Raw genomic sequence first — 13,247 nt, 5'->3', positions numbered from 1 at the left:
TACAAATGATCAAAAAGCACATGAAAAAATGCTCAATATCACTAATTATCAGAGAAATGCAAATCAAAACTACAATGAGGTATCACCTCACACCAGTCAGAATGGCCGTCATTCAAAAATCCACAAATGACAAATGCTGGAGAGGCTGTGGAGAAAGGGGAACCCTCCTAATACTGCTGGTGGGAATGCAGTTTGGTGCAGCCACTATGGAAAACAGTGTGGAGATTCCTCAAAAGACTAGGAATAGACTTACCATATGACCCAGGAATCCCACTCCTGGGCTTGTATCCAGAAGGAAATCTACTTCAGGATGACACCTGCACCCCAGTGTTCATAGCAGCACTATTTACAATAGCCAAAACATGGAAACAGCCTAAATGTCCATCAACAGGTGACTGGATAAAGAAGAGGTGGTATATTTATACAATGGAACACTACTCAGCCATAAAAACCGACAACATAATGCCATTTGCAGCAACATGGATGCTCCTGGAGAATGTCATTCTAAGTGAAGTAAGCCAGAAAGAGAAAGAAAAATACCATATGAGATCGCTCATAAGTGGAATCTAAAAAACAAAAACAAAAACAAACAAACAAACAAAAACAAAGCGTAAATAAAGGACAGAAATAGACTCACAGACAGAGAATACAGACTTGTGGTTACCAGGGGGGTGGAGGGTGGGAAGGGATAGACTGGGATTTCAAAATTGTAGAATAGACTACACTGTATAGCACAGGGAAATATACACAAAATGTTATGATAACTCACAGAGAAAAAAATGTGACAATGAGTGTGTATATGTCCATGAATAACTGAAAAATTGTGAACACTGGAATTTGACACAACATTGTAAAATGATTATAAATCAATAAAAAATGTTAAAAAAAAAAAAGCATTCCTAGATTGATTAATATGATGATTCCCTTTCACTGAGAGATAATTAAGAGACATACGCCACTCTCCCAAAATAATGTTTTATGGTCTGTAGATGTCTGTCCTCCAGAAGCAGAAAAGCAACCTGGGGGCTTTAAGGGCCAAAATTGTTCACCAAACATTTGTTGAGGTTTCTGCTAGCAGGCAAGCATTCTGCTAGGTATTAGGGTCATGGAGATAAACAAAACAAGCTCCCCACTGAAGGAATGAATCATTTAGAGGGGGAGGGACATGTGGACAAAGATAATTTGGCACAACCTGATAGGTGATAAATAAGCAAATGAAGAAACTCAGTAGACAGCTGAAAACCAAGGACTATGTTTCCCCGTGGTGGGGGGATTTGGCCAGAAACTGAGGATCCGAAGTCAGTAGTGCAGAAGGGGAGGGAAACACAGGTGCCGGCCAGGTAGAAATCCAGGTTTTGCCACTGACAAGCTTTGGCATCTGGAACTTACTTTCTTAGAGCCTCTACTTTATAATCTGTAAAATGGGGATAATCATACCAATGTCAAAAATCGCCATAAGGATTAAATGGGATAATTCATGTAAAGCATTGAGCAAAGCCTCCAACATGTGGTAAGTGATTGCTGAATATTAGCGAGGGCTTCCTGGATTGGAAAAGAGGGTGACTGAAGGAAAAAAGAACACTAAATGCCAGCGGCAGTGATAAAGACGGTAGAGATTAAGGAGAGAATCAAGAAAATTGGGTGACTAGCTGAATAGGAAAAGTGAGATGGGAAGGCAGAGGGGAGGCCTGGTTGCTATGGACAACACAAGAAGCAGGTTGGGAAGGATCTTGTGTAGGGAAAGAAGTTACTGACTTTTCCTTCAGGGCATGTGGGTCAGGGGTGCCTTAAGGATGCCAAGTGGGGTGGTGGTGGGATGGAATGTCCAAATGCAATTGGAAATGTCAGGGCTACAGGGCTGGCAGCTCTGGCTGGGTTACAGTGGTGGCTGGTGCTGCAGGATGGCCCACAGGCTCCCCGGGGGAGAGCATGTGGGGTGGGAAGAAAGATCGGAGACCAGGATGCCTGGAAATATTAACATTAAAGGGGTGGGTGGGTGGGAAGAGAGGATCTGCGAAAGGACAGTGCACTGCTCCAGGACCCTGGTGGCACCCAATGAAGTGGAAAGGGACTTGTCCTTGTCCTGCCTCACTCCTCCCCCGCCACCCAGCTTGCGCTTAGAGGCTCATCTTCCTCAGCCAAAAGATGCTTTGCTTGACAGATGTGCCAAGGCTTAGAAATGAATTATGCCATTTGCTCAAGAAGTAGCAGAGGTAGCTCCAGTTTGTGCTTCATGCTTGTTATAACTCCTGTAAAGTGAGATTCAGATAAAATGTACCATTAATAGTATGAATTCTCTGCATTCCTGGTCCTAGCAGTCACCACTGTTACGTAGTCTCAGAGTCATTGAAATGCGCCCGCTTGTTAATTTTGTGGCCTTGGCAAGACACTTAGTCTGGGACTCAGTTTCTCGTCTGTGAAATGGGGATAATACTACCTACCTCACAGCGTTCTTGAGGGGGTTAGATGAGACAATGTAGTAAAGAAAAAGCCCAACAATGTTGCTTATAATTATCCTTCTAAACATTTTTTGTGTATGTAGCGTCCCCACATACATGTAACACATTTTAACTAATGAAAAAATCTATAAAAATAGGATGACAAAATGCATATTTTTTCCTGAAATTTATTTTTCCTCCCACTCAACTGTATACTGTCATGACAAGATCATCTACCCTCATTTCTTTTACAGGCTAAATGATGTTCTATAATAAGAATGGACTGTTGAATGTTTAAACATTTCATTGATTTGGGGAATCTGGGTGGCCCTTCAGCCTTATCAATGCTCTAAAAACATCCTTGTCAATAGCTCCTTGGGCACTTACCTATTTCTGCAGGGTGGAATCCTAGAAGGGAAAAAGCTGGGTTGAAGAACACATATAGCTAAACTTTTGAGGGTACGCCCACTAGTGTTCCAGAAATCTCATTCTCATTTATGCTTCTGCTGGAAGGACACGCATATCCTCTCTCCAGACTCTTGTCAGTATTTGAAGATGATCAAAGAGGGAAGGGAAATAGCTCAGTGGTAGAGCACATGTTAGCATTCACGAGGTCCTGGGTTCAATCCCCAGTGCCTCCACTAAAAGAAAAAAAAATTAAAGAAAAAAAATAGTATTTCATTTAAATGTATATTTCCTGATCCCTGTAAGACTGAAAATTTTTAAATGTTGATTATCCAACTTGTATAAATGACCCATTCCTAAACTTTGCCTGTTTTTCTAGTATAGCTAGAGGAGTCACATACTCCTTTTTCATCACCTCCCCAGTGTTTGCGGCACAGCTGGTCCTGAAGCCTGAAACCCCATACTGCCTCGCTCCCATACCCAGTTTGGGAGCTAGCTGAATGAGAGGGAAGTGGGAAGGAGGAAGCTTCTAGCCATCAGCCCTGGGGCAAGTTCAGGATGTCAGAGAGTAAACAAAGAGGTGACTAAAGGTCCGTGAACTTGGGGATTGGGGAGAGAAGGGAGGAAAGAGGGAGGAGGTACCGGGTAACAGGGCAGGTGGCTGGGGTTCCTGGGAAGGGGGGTGAGTGAGAAACCCCAGGGGGGAAGGTGGCTGGAGATGCGAGGAAACAGGATGTCTAATAACCCATTTTAAGTTTGTCTATTCCCCCAGACTCAGTGTGTCCAGACTTTGGCAGAAATCAAGGGACTGGAAGGGAATTTCACATGTGGGTGGTGGAGCAGAGAACAGTGTGGAGTCTGAGATGCCAGAGGGCTGGGCAGGGAGAGGCCAGTGGGGAATTATCTGGAAGACCCTCTGGGACTCAGCGCAGCCCTGGACTTCAGCGCGCTTGCTGGCACCTGTGTACAAGCACATTGGCACCAACTGACCGTTAGAATGACATCTGATGTTTAATATGGTTTCTCATAATTGGCTCTGTAGATGAGTTCTCCAGGATCTGAGAATTTTTTCCTCTTTAAAGGTCAGTATTGTACTCACATTTGAGGAACTGTGTTATCGTGTAAATAAGATTAGTTGGTTTGCTAAAGAGAATAAACGCTTATACGACCTTTTGTGTATATCTACATAAACCAATGGTATTATGATAATCATAATAATTTGTATCTAGTCTTTATAATAGGTATGTCCAAACTTCTATAAGGGAAGCTATTTTTTTTATACACAGAAAATATTCACTAATTCAGATCACCCTAACCTGATTCAGCCTGAATTATTGAGGGCTTATTGTTCTATCAGTGTGTAGATGAAGGTTGTCTGCATATCACATCTGCAGTCTCAGCTTGGAGAGCTAATATTTACACAGCTATGAAGCCATGTATGTTTTTTCTCAGCAGCACAGCACAGCTTCATCATTTCCCACAGGATACATAGTAAAAAAAAGTCAGTTTTCCTTGTAAATTAGTAATGATCTATATGTTGGAAAACGCTCTCTCATAATTATGAAGGTTCCTGTCCTACCTATGAAGATCACAATTTGGAAAAATCTTTTTTGTTTTCTCTACTAATCTGAGCCAGGCACTGTGCTAGGCACAGGAGAAAAACAGAAATGGGGGCTACATTGAAGAAGACAGTACTGTCAAGTGACTAGACAAGCAAAGCTTTTGGAAGACTTGAGGGACTTGTTCTAAAGGCACATCCTGGGGTGTAAGTCTAGCACTGGCTGGCGGAGCAGGAAAGCTTCCTGGAGGAGGCGACATTCCTGTCAGCCTTCCAGGGAGAAGAGGATTGTTAAACCAAGACAGCAAAACAAGAACAGAAAGGTACGGAATTCTACCCAAGGCAACTTGCTCATCAGGAAACTCTGGGTTTGGAAACAGCTTCTGCATTCTAAGGTTTCATCTTTCCTATTCTTGAAAAATTTGACAAGGGTAGCTAAAACTCAGATCACCTAAACTCTGCCCCTTTGTTGGGTATGTTTCTAGTTTGGTCCTCAACTCTGATGCAGAGAAAGTCTCTAACAAGTAAGCGCTAGTTCTGGATTCTATCATGATGGTGGAGTGGAGTTATTGAGATGGATACTTGGGAAGATTATGACACTTACGTCCAGTTAACCACAAATAATAGAAGAGGATCGGAACGAATCAAGAGAAGGCTATAGATGCCTGGAAGGCATTACACGTGCATCTGAATTCAGGTTAAAAATGAGCCACAGGTTCCCTTGTGATTTCTGAAACATCTCTATTTAATCACAGAATTATTTTTATCTTCCATTCATCATAAATAATCCACTTCATTATTTCACCAACCCTTTTGAAAAAATTTGGTATTTAGCATAAATAAACACTGAACATTAGCCAGAGGTGTGTTATTTTTAACCAGAATAAGGAAGAATTCAACAGAAAAACCCACAAAATTTTAAAACTTAGAAAAGAGCATATGAAAAGATGAACATGAACACCCATTCAAAAAAATCAAATTTCATAACAACCATTTAAAAATAAAAAATCCAGGTGGAAAAATGAACAAACATAAATATAATCTATTTCTTTCATAAATACATTTAGACAAAACAAATGCATAAAATAGTGCATAAAGATAAGGACATGTCTTGAGATATGAATAATTAAATCCCAGTAAGCATGAATTAAAAATAAATTTTGATTTTATTTTTTTTTTGCTCTTTATGGAAAAATACACACAGTATTTGTGTAAAAAGAGAAACAGGCATAAACATATCAATAGAGCCACCAAAATTCACTATGTAAAGAAGATTATTTGAAAACAAAACACATTGTTTTAAAGCAAGAGACAGAACATTGTAGCATTTTCGGTTGAATTTTATCCCATAATCACACCTACTGGAGGTGTCAGATAATAGAGGTAGATAAGTTGGGGGGGAAAAACAATCAGTATTCTAATGCTAGGGAGGAGATTTTTATGATAGCTCAGACAGACAATTCCATTTATTCTGAAATTCAAAGAAGCCTGTAGGAACAAAAATGAACACCGTTCTGTGCTCCATATGTTAAGTATCAGAAGAATCAAGCAAACCTACTGTAGTTGTAGACGCAAGTGAAATCCTGACAATAGGAATTCATGACAAACAAGCCTGCTGAGCAGAGATTTTTGCAGGGTCTGGCACTCACCTTCAAACTTACACCGAGGCTAACTCTTGTGGGATTTAGGAGGCTCGATGACATGGAAATAAGTCAGAAGCAACACAAGATGAGAGCTGGGAGTAATCATATGCATTTATGCTACTGATAAACTTCGTAAGTTTCTAAGATGTGGTTTTTTTTTTGTCGAGAAAACAACAAAATAGCTGCTGAAGATGTAGGGGTGGCCTCCGTGTGACCTGGGATGCCAATATCATCTGTCAAATCAAGAAAAGACACGTAGACGGGCTGTGACAGAATGGTGTGCAGGAAACAGTGTTCCCTTATTTCTATATATTGCTTTTTTGTTCCCTCTCTATTTGGGTCGTGAAAGCTCTTCCAGCTACAGTAGAAGCAGACATTGAATACTCTGTGGAAAGCTGATGCCCAACTGGGAACTAATTTGGCTTGATATTTTGGTTCATGAATGGTTTTGCATTTTCTGTGTCTATTTTTCGTTCCATCTAGCTAGACAGAATGTGTGTCTGTAACATTTGTTTGCATCTATGACCTTTATATTTTCATTTCTTCATGAGAGCGATGTGATTTAATTTTTTAAGAAAGTGTTGCAAACATTTGTCAAATCCGCCAAGGAAATGCTCCTTAATAACTTGTCCCAAATGCCTTAAGTGTGCTTAATTCAAGGTACGTAACAGGCTGCTTCTGGCTTAGAGGGGAGATCACACTCAGCGCCTCCGTGTAACAGGAGAAACACTCTGGTCTCAGTTGCGGGCTGTGAACATAATCCATCACTAATGTTGCTGCTCTCAAACTGACTGTGACATTTTTGTGTCTCACATTTGGCTGTTACGAATTTGCAAGCGTGTTTGAAAACAGGTAAGAAAGAAATTATGGAAGAATAAGGAAAAACATTTGAAATATAGTCTTGAAAATCCTGAAACCCAGATCCTGCAATTTATCTTAAAACTTTACTCATAACGTTAACTCATACCTCAAACATCAGACCCTTTCTGTGAAGCAGTTTATAACAAATTTCAGACATATAGCAATCTCTTATAATGGAATTGAGGAATTTCTGTGTGGAAGCTATTTGAAGGAATGTCTTAAAAAGTGATGTCAAGAAATGCAGATAGCTTACGCTTTTCAGCATCTATCCAATCTATGACCCCTGCTGGGTTGATAAGGAAGAGGCATGTCACAGTTGCAGGAAAAAAGAATCGCATGGTGAATCAAAGTATCCATGAATAAGACTCTGGAAATTTTCACTGTCACCAGAAGGGCATTTTCCTAATGCTGTGACCTCATTTCGAACAATACAGTAACTAGGGGAGAGCGGCACTGCACGGAAGGTGGTACAAGGAAAGCATGTTCGCTTTTTGTCACTTATGATGACTATTTCCTGCCTTAGGAAAAAAAGAAAAAAAGAAACAACTCCAAAATACTGTACCACCCCTGGCAGGAACCCACAAAGTAGGTCTTGTGAATAACGCTCTCGTCAAGTACATTTTAAGGCACTTAAACAGTTATATCATATTTTTGTGTAAAAAAATAAAATATGCATCGAAGCAACATTCACAAATACAAGTCTTCGGAACAGTGTGTCTGTACAATCCTGTACATATATACATCGCCGCGTAAAGAGTGCCTCCTGCGTTATACTGTTGGCCTCGTCAACTTCACTCCCTACAAGAAAGGAAAACATGACGTTCAGAGTTGGACGGTATCCATGAGCAAAGTGGAAGCATCAATTAACACCAGATAATTTATGCTACGGGAAGGAAAGGAGAGGCCCACCCAGACAGCATTATATAACCAACGCTCCAAACCTCTGGATCCAAATAGATCCACCCCCAACCCTGGCCGACCTCACTGGCCTGTAGACCTCACATCTCCCCCTGCCCAGCATGGCTACCAGACCGTCCGCAGTGCACTAGGCGGTGGCCGTGGACCTCAATCAGCACTGTCTGTAAAGCAGAGGAGACCATCATGGATGCCCTTATCATGGACACTTTGTATTTATTTTTGTGGCCAAATGGGATGGCTAAATATTCCAAGCCTCCTGGATTATTCTACATTAGCCAGTGGTCCCCTGATCTGGAATGGTTTCTGTGCAAGGCGAAAATGAACGGTGTTGTCCAATTTAGTTTCCTTTTTGGAAACGCTTCTGTTCCTTTGTAGGAGAAATTTCAGAGCCTTTAAACATTTAGGAGAAAATTTCCTTCTGATTAATCGGCTGTTCACGATGACTGCATATCATCGATGGGGAATTGGGATTTTCAAATAATTTTCTTTATTCCTTGTCAAAATTTCTACATGTAAGTTCTGGCATCTCATGCACGTACACATGGATAAACACAAGCATAAATACAAATGGGAGTATGCAAAGGGGATCAGTAGTCAAAGAAAGAAGTTACTAAACTGCTCCTCTACCAACTCTGAGTGGGAAGACCTTGGCCTGGAGTGGTACCCAGCACAGACCGGTGATCACCAATGCTTTGTTCAATAACAAAATGAGTGAAGGTGCTGGATGGCTACCTTCTCAGGTAGGATTCTGGGGACCCAGGGCTCTCCTTCTACAAGCAATGTTGTATTTCTGTTTGGAGCATCATTGTGCTGTAAAGGAAAGATTTTGGGGGGCAAACAGACCAGGGTTCAAGTCCTAACTCCAGCACTGGCTCAGTCACTCACAGCCCTGGGCACGCTGTCTGCTCTCTGGGCCTCTCCTACATGTTCAGTGGGGATGGCAGAGTTTGCTAGAGACAGTGCTGTAGAAAATAATGAACGTCAGTGACGATGACAGTGATTCTGTAAGCTAGCTTTTGTCAAACGCCTGCCACATAATCCTCCACAACTCCGAAGAGTAGATGTGATCATCTGTCTTTGTGTGGCAGGGACTCAGGTGCAGAGAAATGAAGTCACATGCCCCTGGTCACGTGATGAGAAGGTGGCAGACTTGGCTCAAGGGTCCACCCTCTGAACCTGGTAATGGCTGGGATGGGCTTAGCGTGCACGGAGCTCCAAAGGTGGTGGTGGGGCTATTCCGTTTTCAGGACACTGAGGACGCAACGCGGGCGCTTTGTCACTCGCTGTCTCCGCTTCTTACCTCATCCTGACGACAGTCGCCACCTTGTGAACAGGCTGAAAGAAGCCTCGTAAGACCCCAGCCGCTGGGAAGGAGCCCAGCTCTATGGGCCCCTCCGTGGTCTGTGCTGCATGTAGAATCACTCAGTTTGTTTTCTTTTGGCTGATAGTTTAGGAAATCAAATCCGCAGATATCAAGTAAGTCACACGACTTCTGAGCCAGGGGTGGTGAAATTGACATCACTGTGTGGCCTCTCCTGCTACTGAAGTTTTATTTTTTAATTCCCAAACACACAGCTTGGCAGTACAAAGAAGCTGTGATATGTCTGGAAAATTAAAAATAAAGTTGGCCTTCTAGATAAATCCAGGTGCTCTCATATTTAGAAAGGCATGTGAAATCAGGACACATACGGATGACTGGGTGGGGAAAGACGGTGTGCACCCGAGTGAAGGGGCGCATGTATTTTGAGTATATTTACTGAACCTTTCCTCCACTGCAACATGCCCTTCACTATGTGCAAATTAAAAAGGGCTTTTAAAAACTGCATTTCAAGTATAATTGTCCTTTTGTATCAATATAGAACAATTAACTCTCAGCCTTCCTGTTCAAATGGAAATGGGTCAATGCACCATTATTATTGTGTTTAGTTAAGAAACTATGTACTTGAGAACAAGGTTAGTTTAGCAAAAGTTAAAGTGTCTGAACAGCTAAGGTTCAGAAACAGTGTTTCAGTCCAACTGGGATCCAAATAAGATCCTTCTAAGAGTCTCACCTTCTGCCTTGACACCATCCAAGACTTTATTGTTGGCACCAACACACTTCCCAGAAGGATCTGCACTGGGTGGTAGATGAGCAAGGGGACGGCTATTAAAGAGAGGTGCTCATGGCCGGCAAACACGATCTTCAGCATTGGAATCCCTGAGGAACAAAGAAGACAGAAAAGCTAGAGGCAAATTCAGTCTGTCATCAAATTAAAGAAGTACACCATTAAAACTGGGCTTTGGAATGCACCATCTTTCTCCCATGCGAATTCACAGAACTAAAACAAGTCACCAAATCTTTCCATCTTCCTTTCACTACATAAAGCTCTGAGCTCTACCTAGAACAGATTAACACTGGTCAGTGTTTGAGGGCACCAAAAACTTTCACTGCCAGTTAGCAGCCTTCTAGCACTAGAAGATAGTGAGGAATAGAGTTGCTCTCAGAAAGCTGAGGAATATTAGTAAGGTAGCAGTTAAAGCTGGATCTTTTCTTGCTTAGTGGTGAAACACTCTGTTAGTCTTTAAGGAGGCACCATTTCAAAGCCCCCAAAGTTCACTTTGGGGCTGAAAGGATATGGTCAGATAATGTATGATATATATGGCTATAAGTAGGAGGGTACTTTAGCCAAATGGCATTAATAAAGCCTTGTATATTCTCTCTCTCTCTCTCTCTTTTTTTTTTTCTTTTGTGGAGGGGAGGCAATTAGGTCTATTTATTTATTTATTTTTTAGAGGCAGTGCTGGGGATTGAACCCAGGACCTCGTGCACGCTAAGCATGTGCTCTACCACTTGAGCCATACCCTCCCGCACTGCACATTCTCTTTTGGCCAAGAATCCCACAGCACTTTATGCAATATTGTGTATAGTAGGTGAATTCTAAAACCTGTGCTGAATGATTAAACCCCACAGTGAAGGCCTTAATGGAACTCAGATAAATGAATACTGCTTCTGAGTCTACCATTCTATTATACCCAGGGCTAGGTACGTCTGTTTTGTAAGCAGCTGCCTATCGTGCATACCTATTGAGCTTCTGTAACAGAATTCAGACACTGGCTAGTATCACCAGTTGCTTTAAGATGGCCCAGTTGTCAGAACAGCTGTGTGTGTGTGCTGGCTTTTTCAACTGCATGGCTTTAAAAGCGTAGCTTCCTCTTTGTTTCTTTGAGAAAAGCCACTGAAAAGGATCCAGGGTCCTAAATACACGCAGTGATGGCACATAAATAACTTTTTATTATAACCCGGTGAGGAATACTCTGCTTTTTCAATTATTTTTACCTTCTAATAAATTTCAAACCTTTATGCAAACATGTATTTCACGGCTGCTTTCTTTTTCACAGCCTCACATCTCATCGCCATAAACTGCAAATGCTTAACTCTTCCCAATGTCTCTCTCGAAGCTTCAAACGTACGTGTTTAGAGTTTTACAGTTTATGTCTAAGAAACAGAGGAGCTTTCTTTCTGAAAATAAAATGCTTAATCCATTTGTAGCTGAAAAGCAGTATCTAATATTATAGTGCCGGAAAGTTATTCCGATGAGAAATTAACAGGACCTGAACATACACTCCCCTCCTGCTTCCAGGAAAGGTTATTTGGCCCAAAGGGATGATGTAAAGAAGTTGCGGGTGGGGTGGAGTCATAGTAGGGCAAAGGGGAGCAAATGATAGAAATATGGAGGGATTTGTCTCTCAAAATTATCTGAGCAGGGGTTTCTGCTCAGATAATTCAAGGGCCATGGCTGCTAGGCTAAATCATCTGAGTTACGCTTTTTCGGCTCAACTCAAGCAGGCTGCGTCATCCTTCAGCAAATGCCAGCAAGCTCACAGATCTGGTCATAGGGCAGATGTTCCAATAAGCAAGATACACAAGGTATCTAAATGCAAGGGACATCAGCAATTCGCTATAGTGTGATGAATTCGGTCCACAAAGATAGCAGTTAACAAGGATGATAATGGTTAGTGTGCAGTGAGCGCTTACTAGCTGTCAGGTGCCGTCAAGCGCTCTCCCTTACAAACTGACAGCACCGCTGGGGGGCTGAGGCAAACTACCGTTTGCTCCCTTTCACTCAGGAGGAGACCGAAACACCTAGGAGTCCGAAAACTGTCGCAGGTGATGGAGCCTTGACTAAGCCAGGCAACCCGGGTTTCCAGTTCTCTGTGTCAGGTAAAGTCAAGGCCCCCAAGGTCTTCAGTTCAAGATTCCACGGGGACAGTGGCTTCATTAAGCAGAATAGGGCCTGGTCTACAAAGTGCTTTCTAGTTCAGAAGTCCCTTTGGGACACACTCCCCTCAGGCCCCTCCCAGAAGCACTCCCAGGGGCGGCGGACCTCACACCGGGCTGCTCTTGTGATTTCAGCGAGGAGCTCAGTAATCACCGCTAGGCCTACCCCAGTAGAGGGAAGGGAACCCCCGATTGACAGACGGAGCCAAGACGTAGCTAAGTCATTGCCCTCAAGAAGCTTCCAGTATACAAGTGAGCTTCGACCTTCTTTGAACCCTGGTATCAATGGGTATGCAGTTCTCTTCTGGCCCTGTGCTAGTTCGTCAGCTCCTAGCTCTCACCTTCAGACACACCGTCCCGCACACGGCTCACTGAAGGCGCTGGGGCGTTGCAAACATCAATGCTCCCGATCAGCAGGCTCCCTAGACGGTTCCGCCAACAGGGGGTGCTAGAGGAAGGCTGCAGAAGGAGGTGCTTGGGGTTTCCCGCAGCAACAGCGCCTTCTAGGGGGCTCCAGTGGATACAGCCCGTTGTGCCCCTCGGAGATCCCACTGGGCCCTCTCCAAACTTCTAGATTCTGAGAAGCCCAGTTTCTTCCCCTTGTTTCCCCAGCTCCAGCCACTTCCTGCAGTTCTTACTGCTTGGTTTCCACAAGGTCCCCTTCCCTCTTTCCAGTTTTCCAACACTGTTTAACCGTCCCGGTACTTAAGGGGTGGTTTGTTCGCCTGACTCGCCCTGACAACAGAGGCCCTCTTCTCATCTGACCTTGTCTCCGTCATCCAGCCATCCACCTCGTCTCCGTCGTCCAGCCATCCACCTCGTTTGGAAGAGAGGGCTCCACCATGACCCGCCGCTGCTGTAGACACTTGTCCAGTTAAACATGGATTTCTCTTCACCACTTCATGTGCCTGCAGTGTCTCCCTGCTCATTGTTAATCAGATTTCCTATCACCTCCACTCCCAAGGACTCATGTTAAAAGTATGATTGGAAACAGCATCAGAGAGAAAAACTTAGCTTCCAGAGATGAGGGCCCAAGTCCCTCCGCCGTGTCCTTGCTTGTCACTCACACGTGGGGGACTCACGACAAGCAGGTCCCTCAGTGGGGGGAAGGGACCCCAGAGCTTCAAGTCAAGCTATTCGTTTTGGGAACCTTAATGTCCCCTCAG

The 13,247-nt window shown here is 43.1% G+C and overlaps 1 protein-coding gene across 2 annotated transcripts in view; it reads right to left on the bottom strand.

Annotated features, from left to right (window-relative positions):
• Positions 1-6,149: 6,149 nt before the first annotated feature.
• The window catches only part of SLC10A7 (solute carrier family 10 member 7), a 221,951-nt gene continuing 214,853 nt past the window's right edge, over positions 6,150-13,247 (bottom strand). For both annotated transcript variants that reach the window (XM_010982654.3, XM_031465197.2), the window contains 2 exons: positions 9,875-10,020; positions 6,150-7,703 (listed from right to left, as the gene is read on the bottom strand). In XM_010982654.3, coding sequence (XP_010980956.2) covers positions 7,674-7,703; positions 9,875-10,020 — 176 coding nt within the window. In that variant the 3' untranslated portion in view covers positions 6,150-7,673. The remainder of the gene's footprint in view (positions 7,704-9,874; positions 10,021-13,247) is intronic.

The sequence above is a fragment of the Camelus dromedarius genome, chromosome 1, assembly GCF_036321535.1.
Source record: "Camelus dromedarius isolate mCamDro1 chromosome 1, mCamDro1.pat, whole genome shotgun sequence".
NCBI classification, from domain to species: domain Eukaryota; kingdom Metazoa; phylum Chordata; class Mammalia; order Artiodactyla; family Camelidae; genus Camelus; species Camelus dromedarius.
Note: the sequence above shows the minus strand (reverse complement) of the source record. Positions and strands in the feature narration are given on the sequence as shown.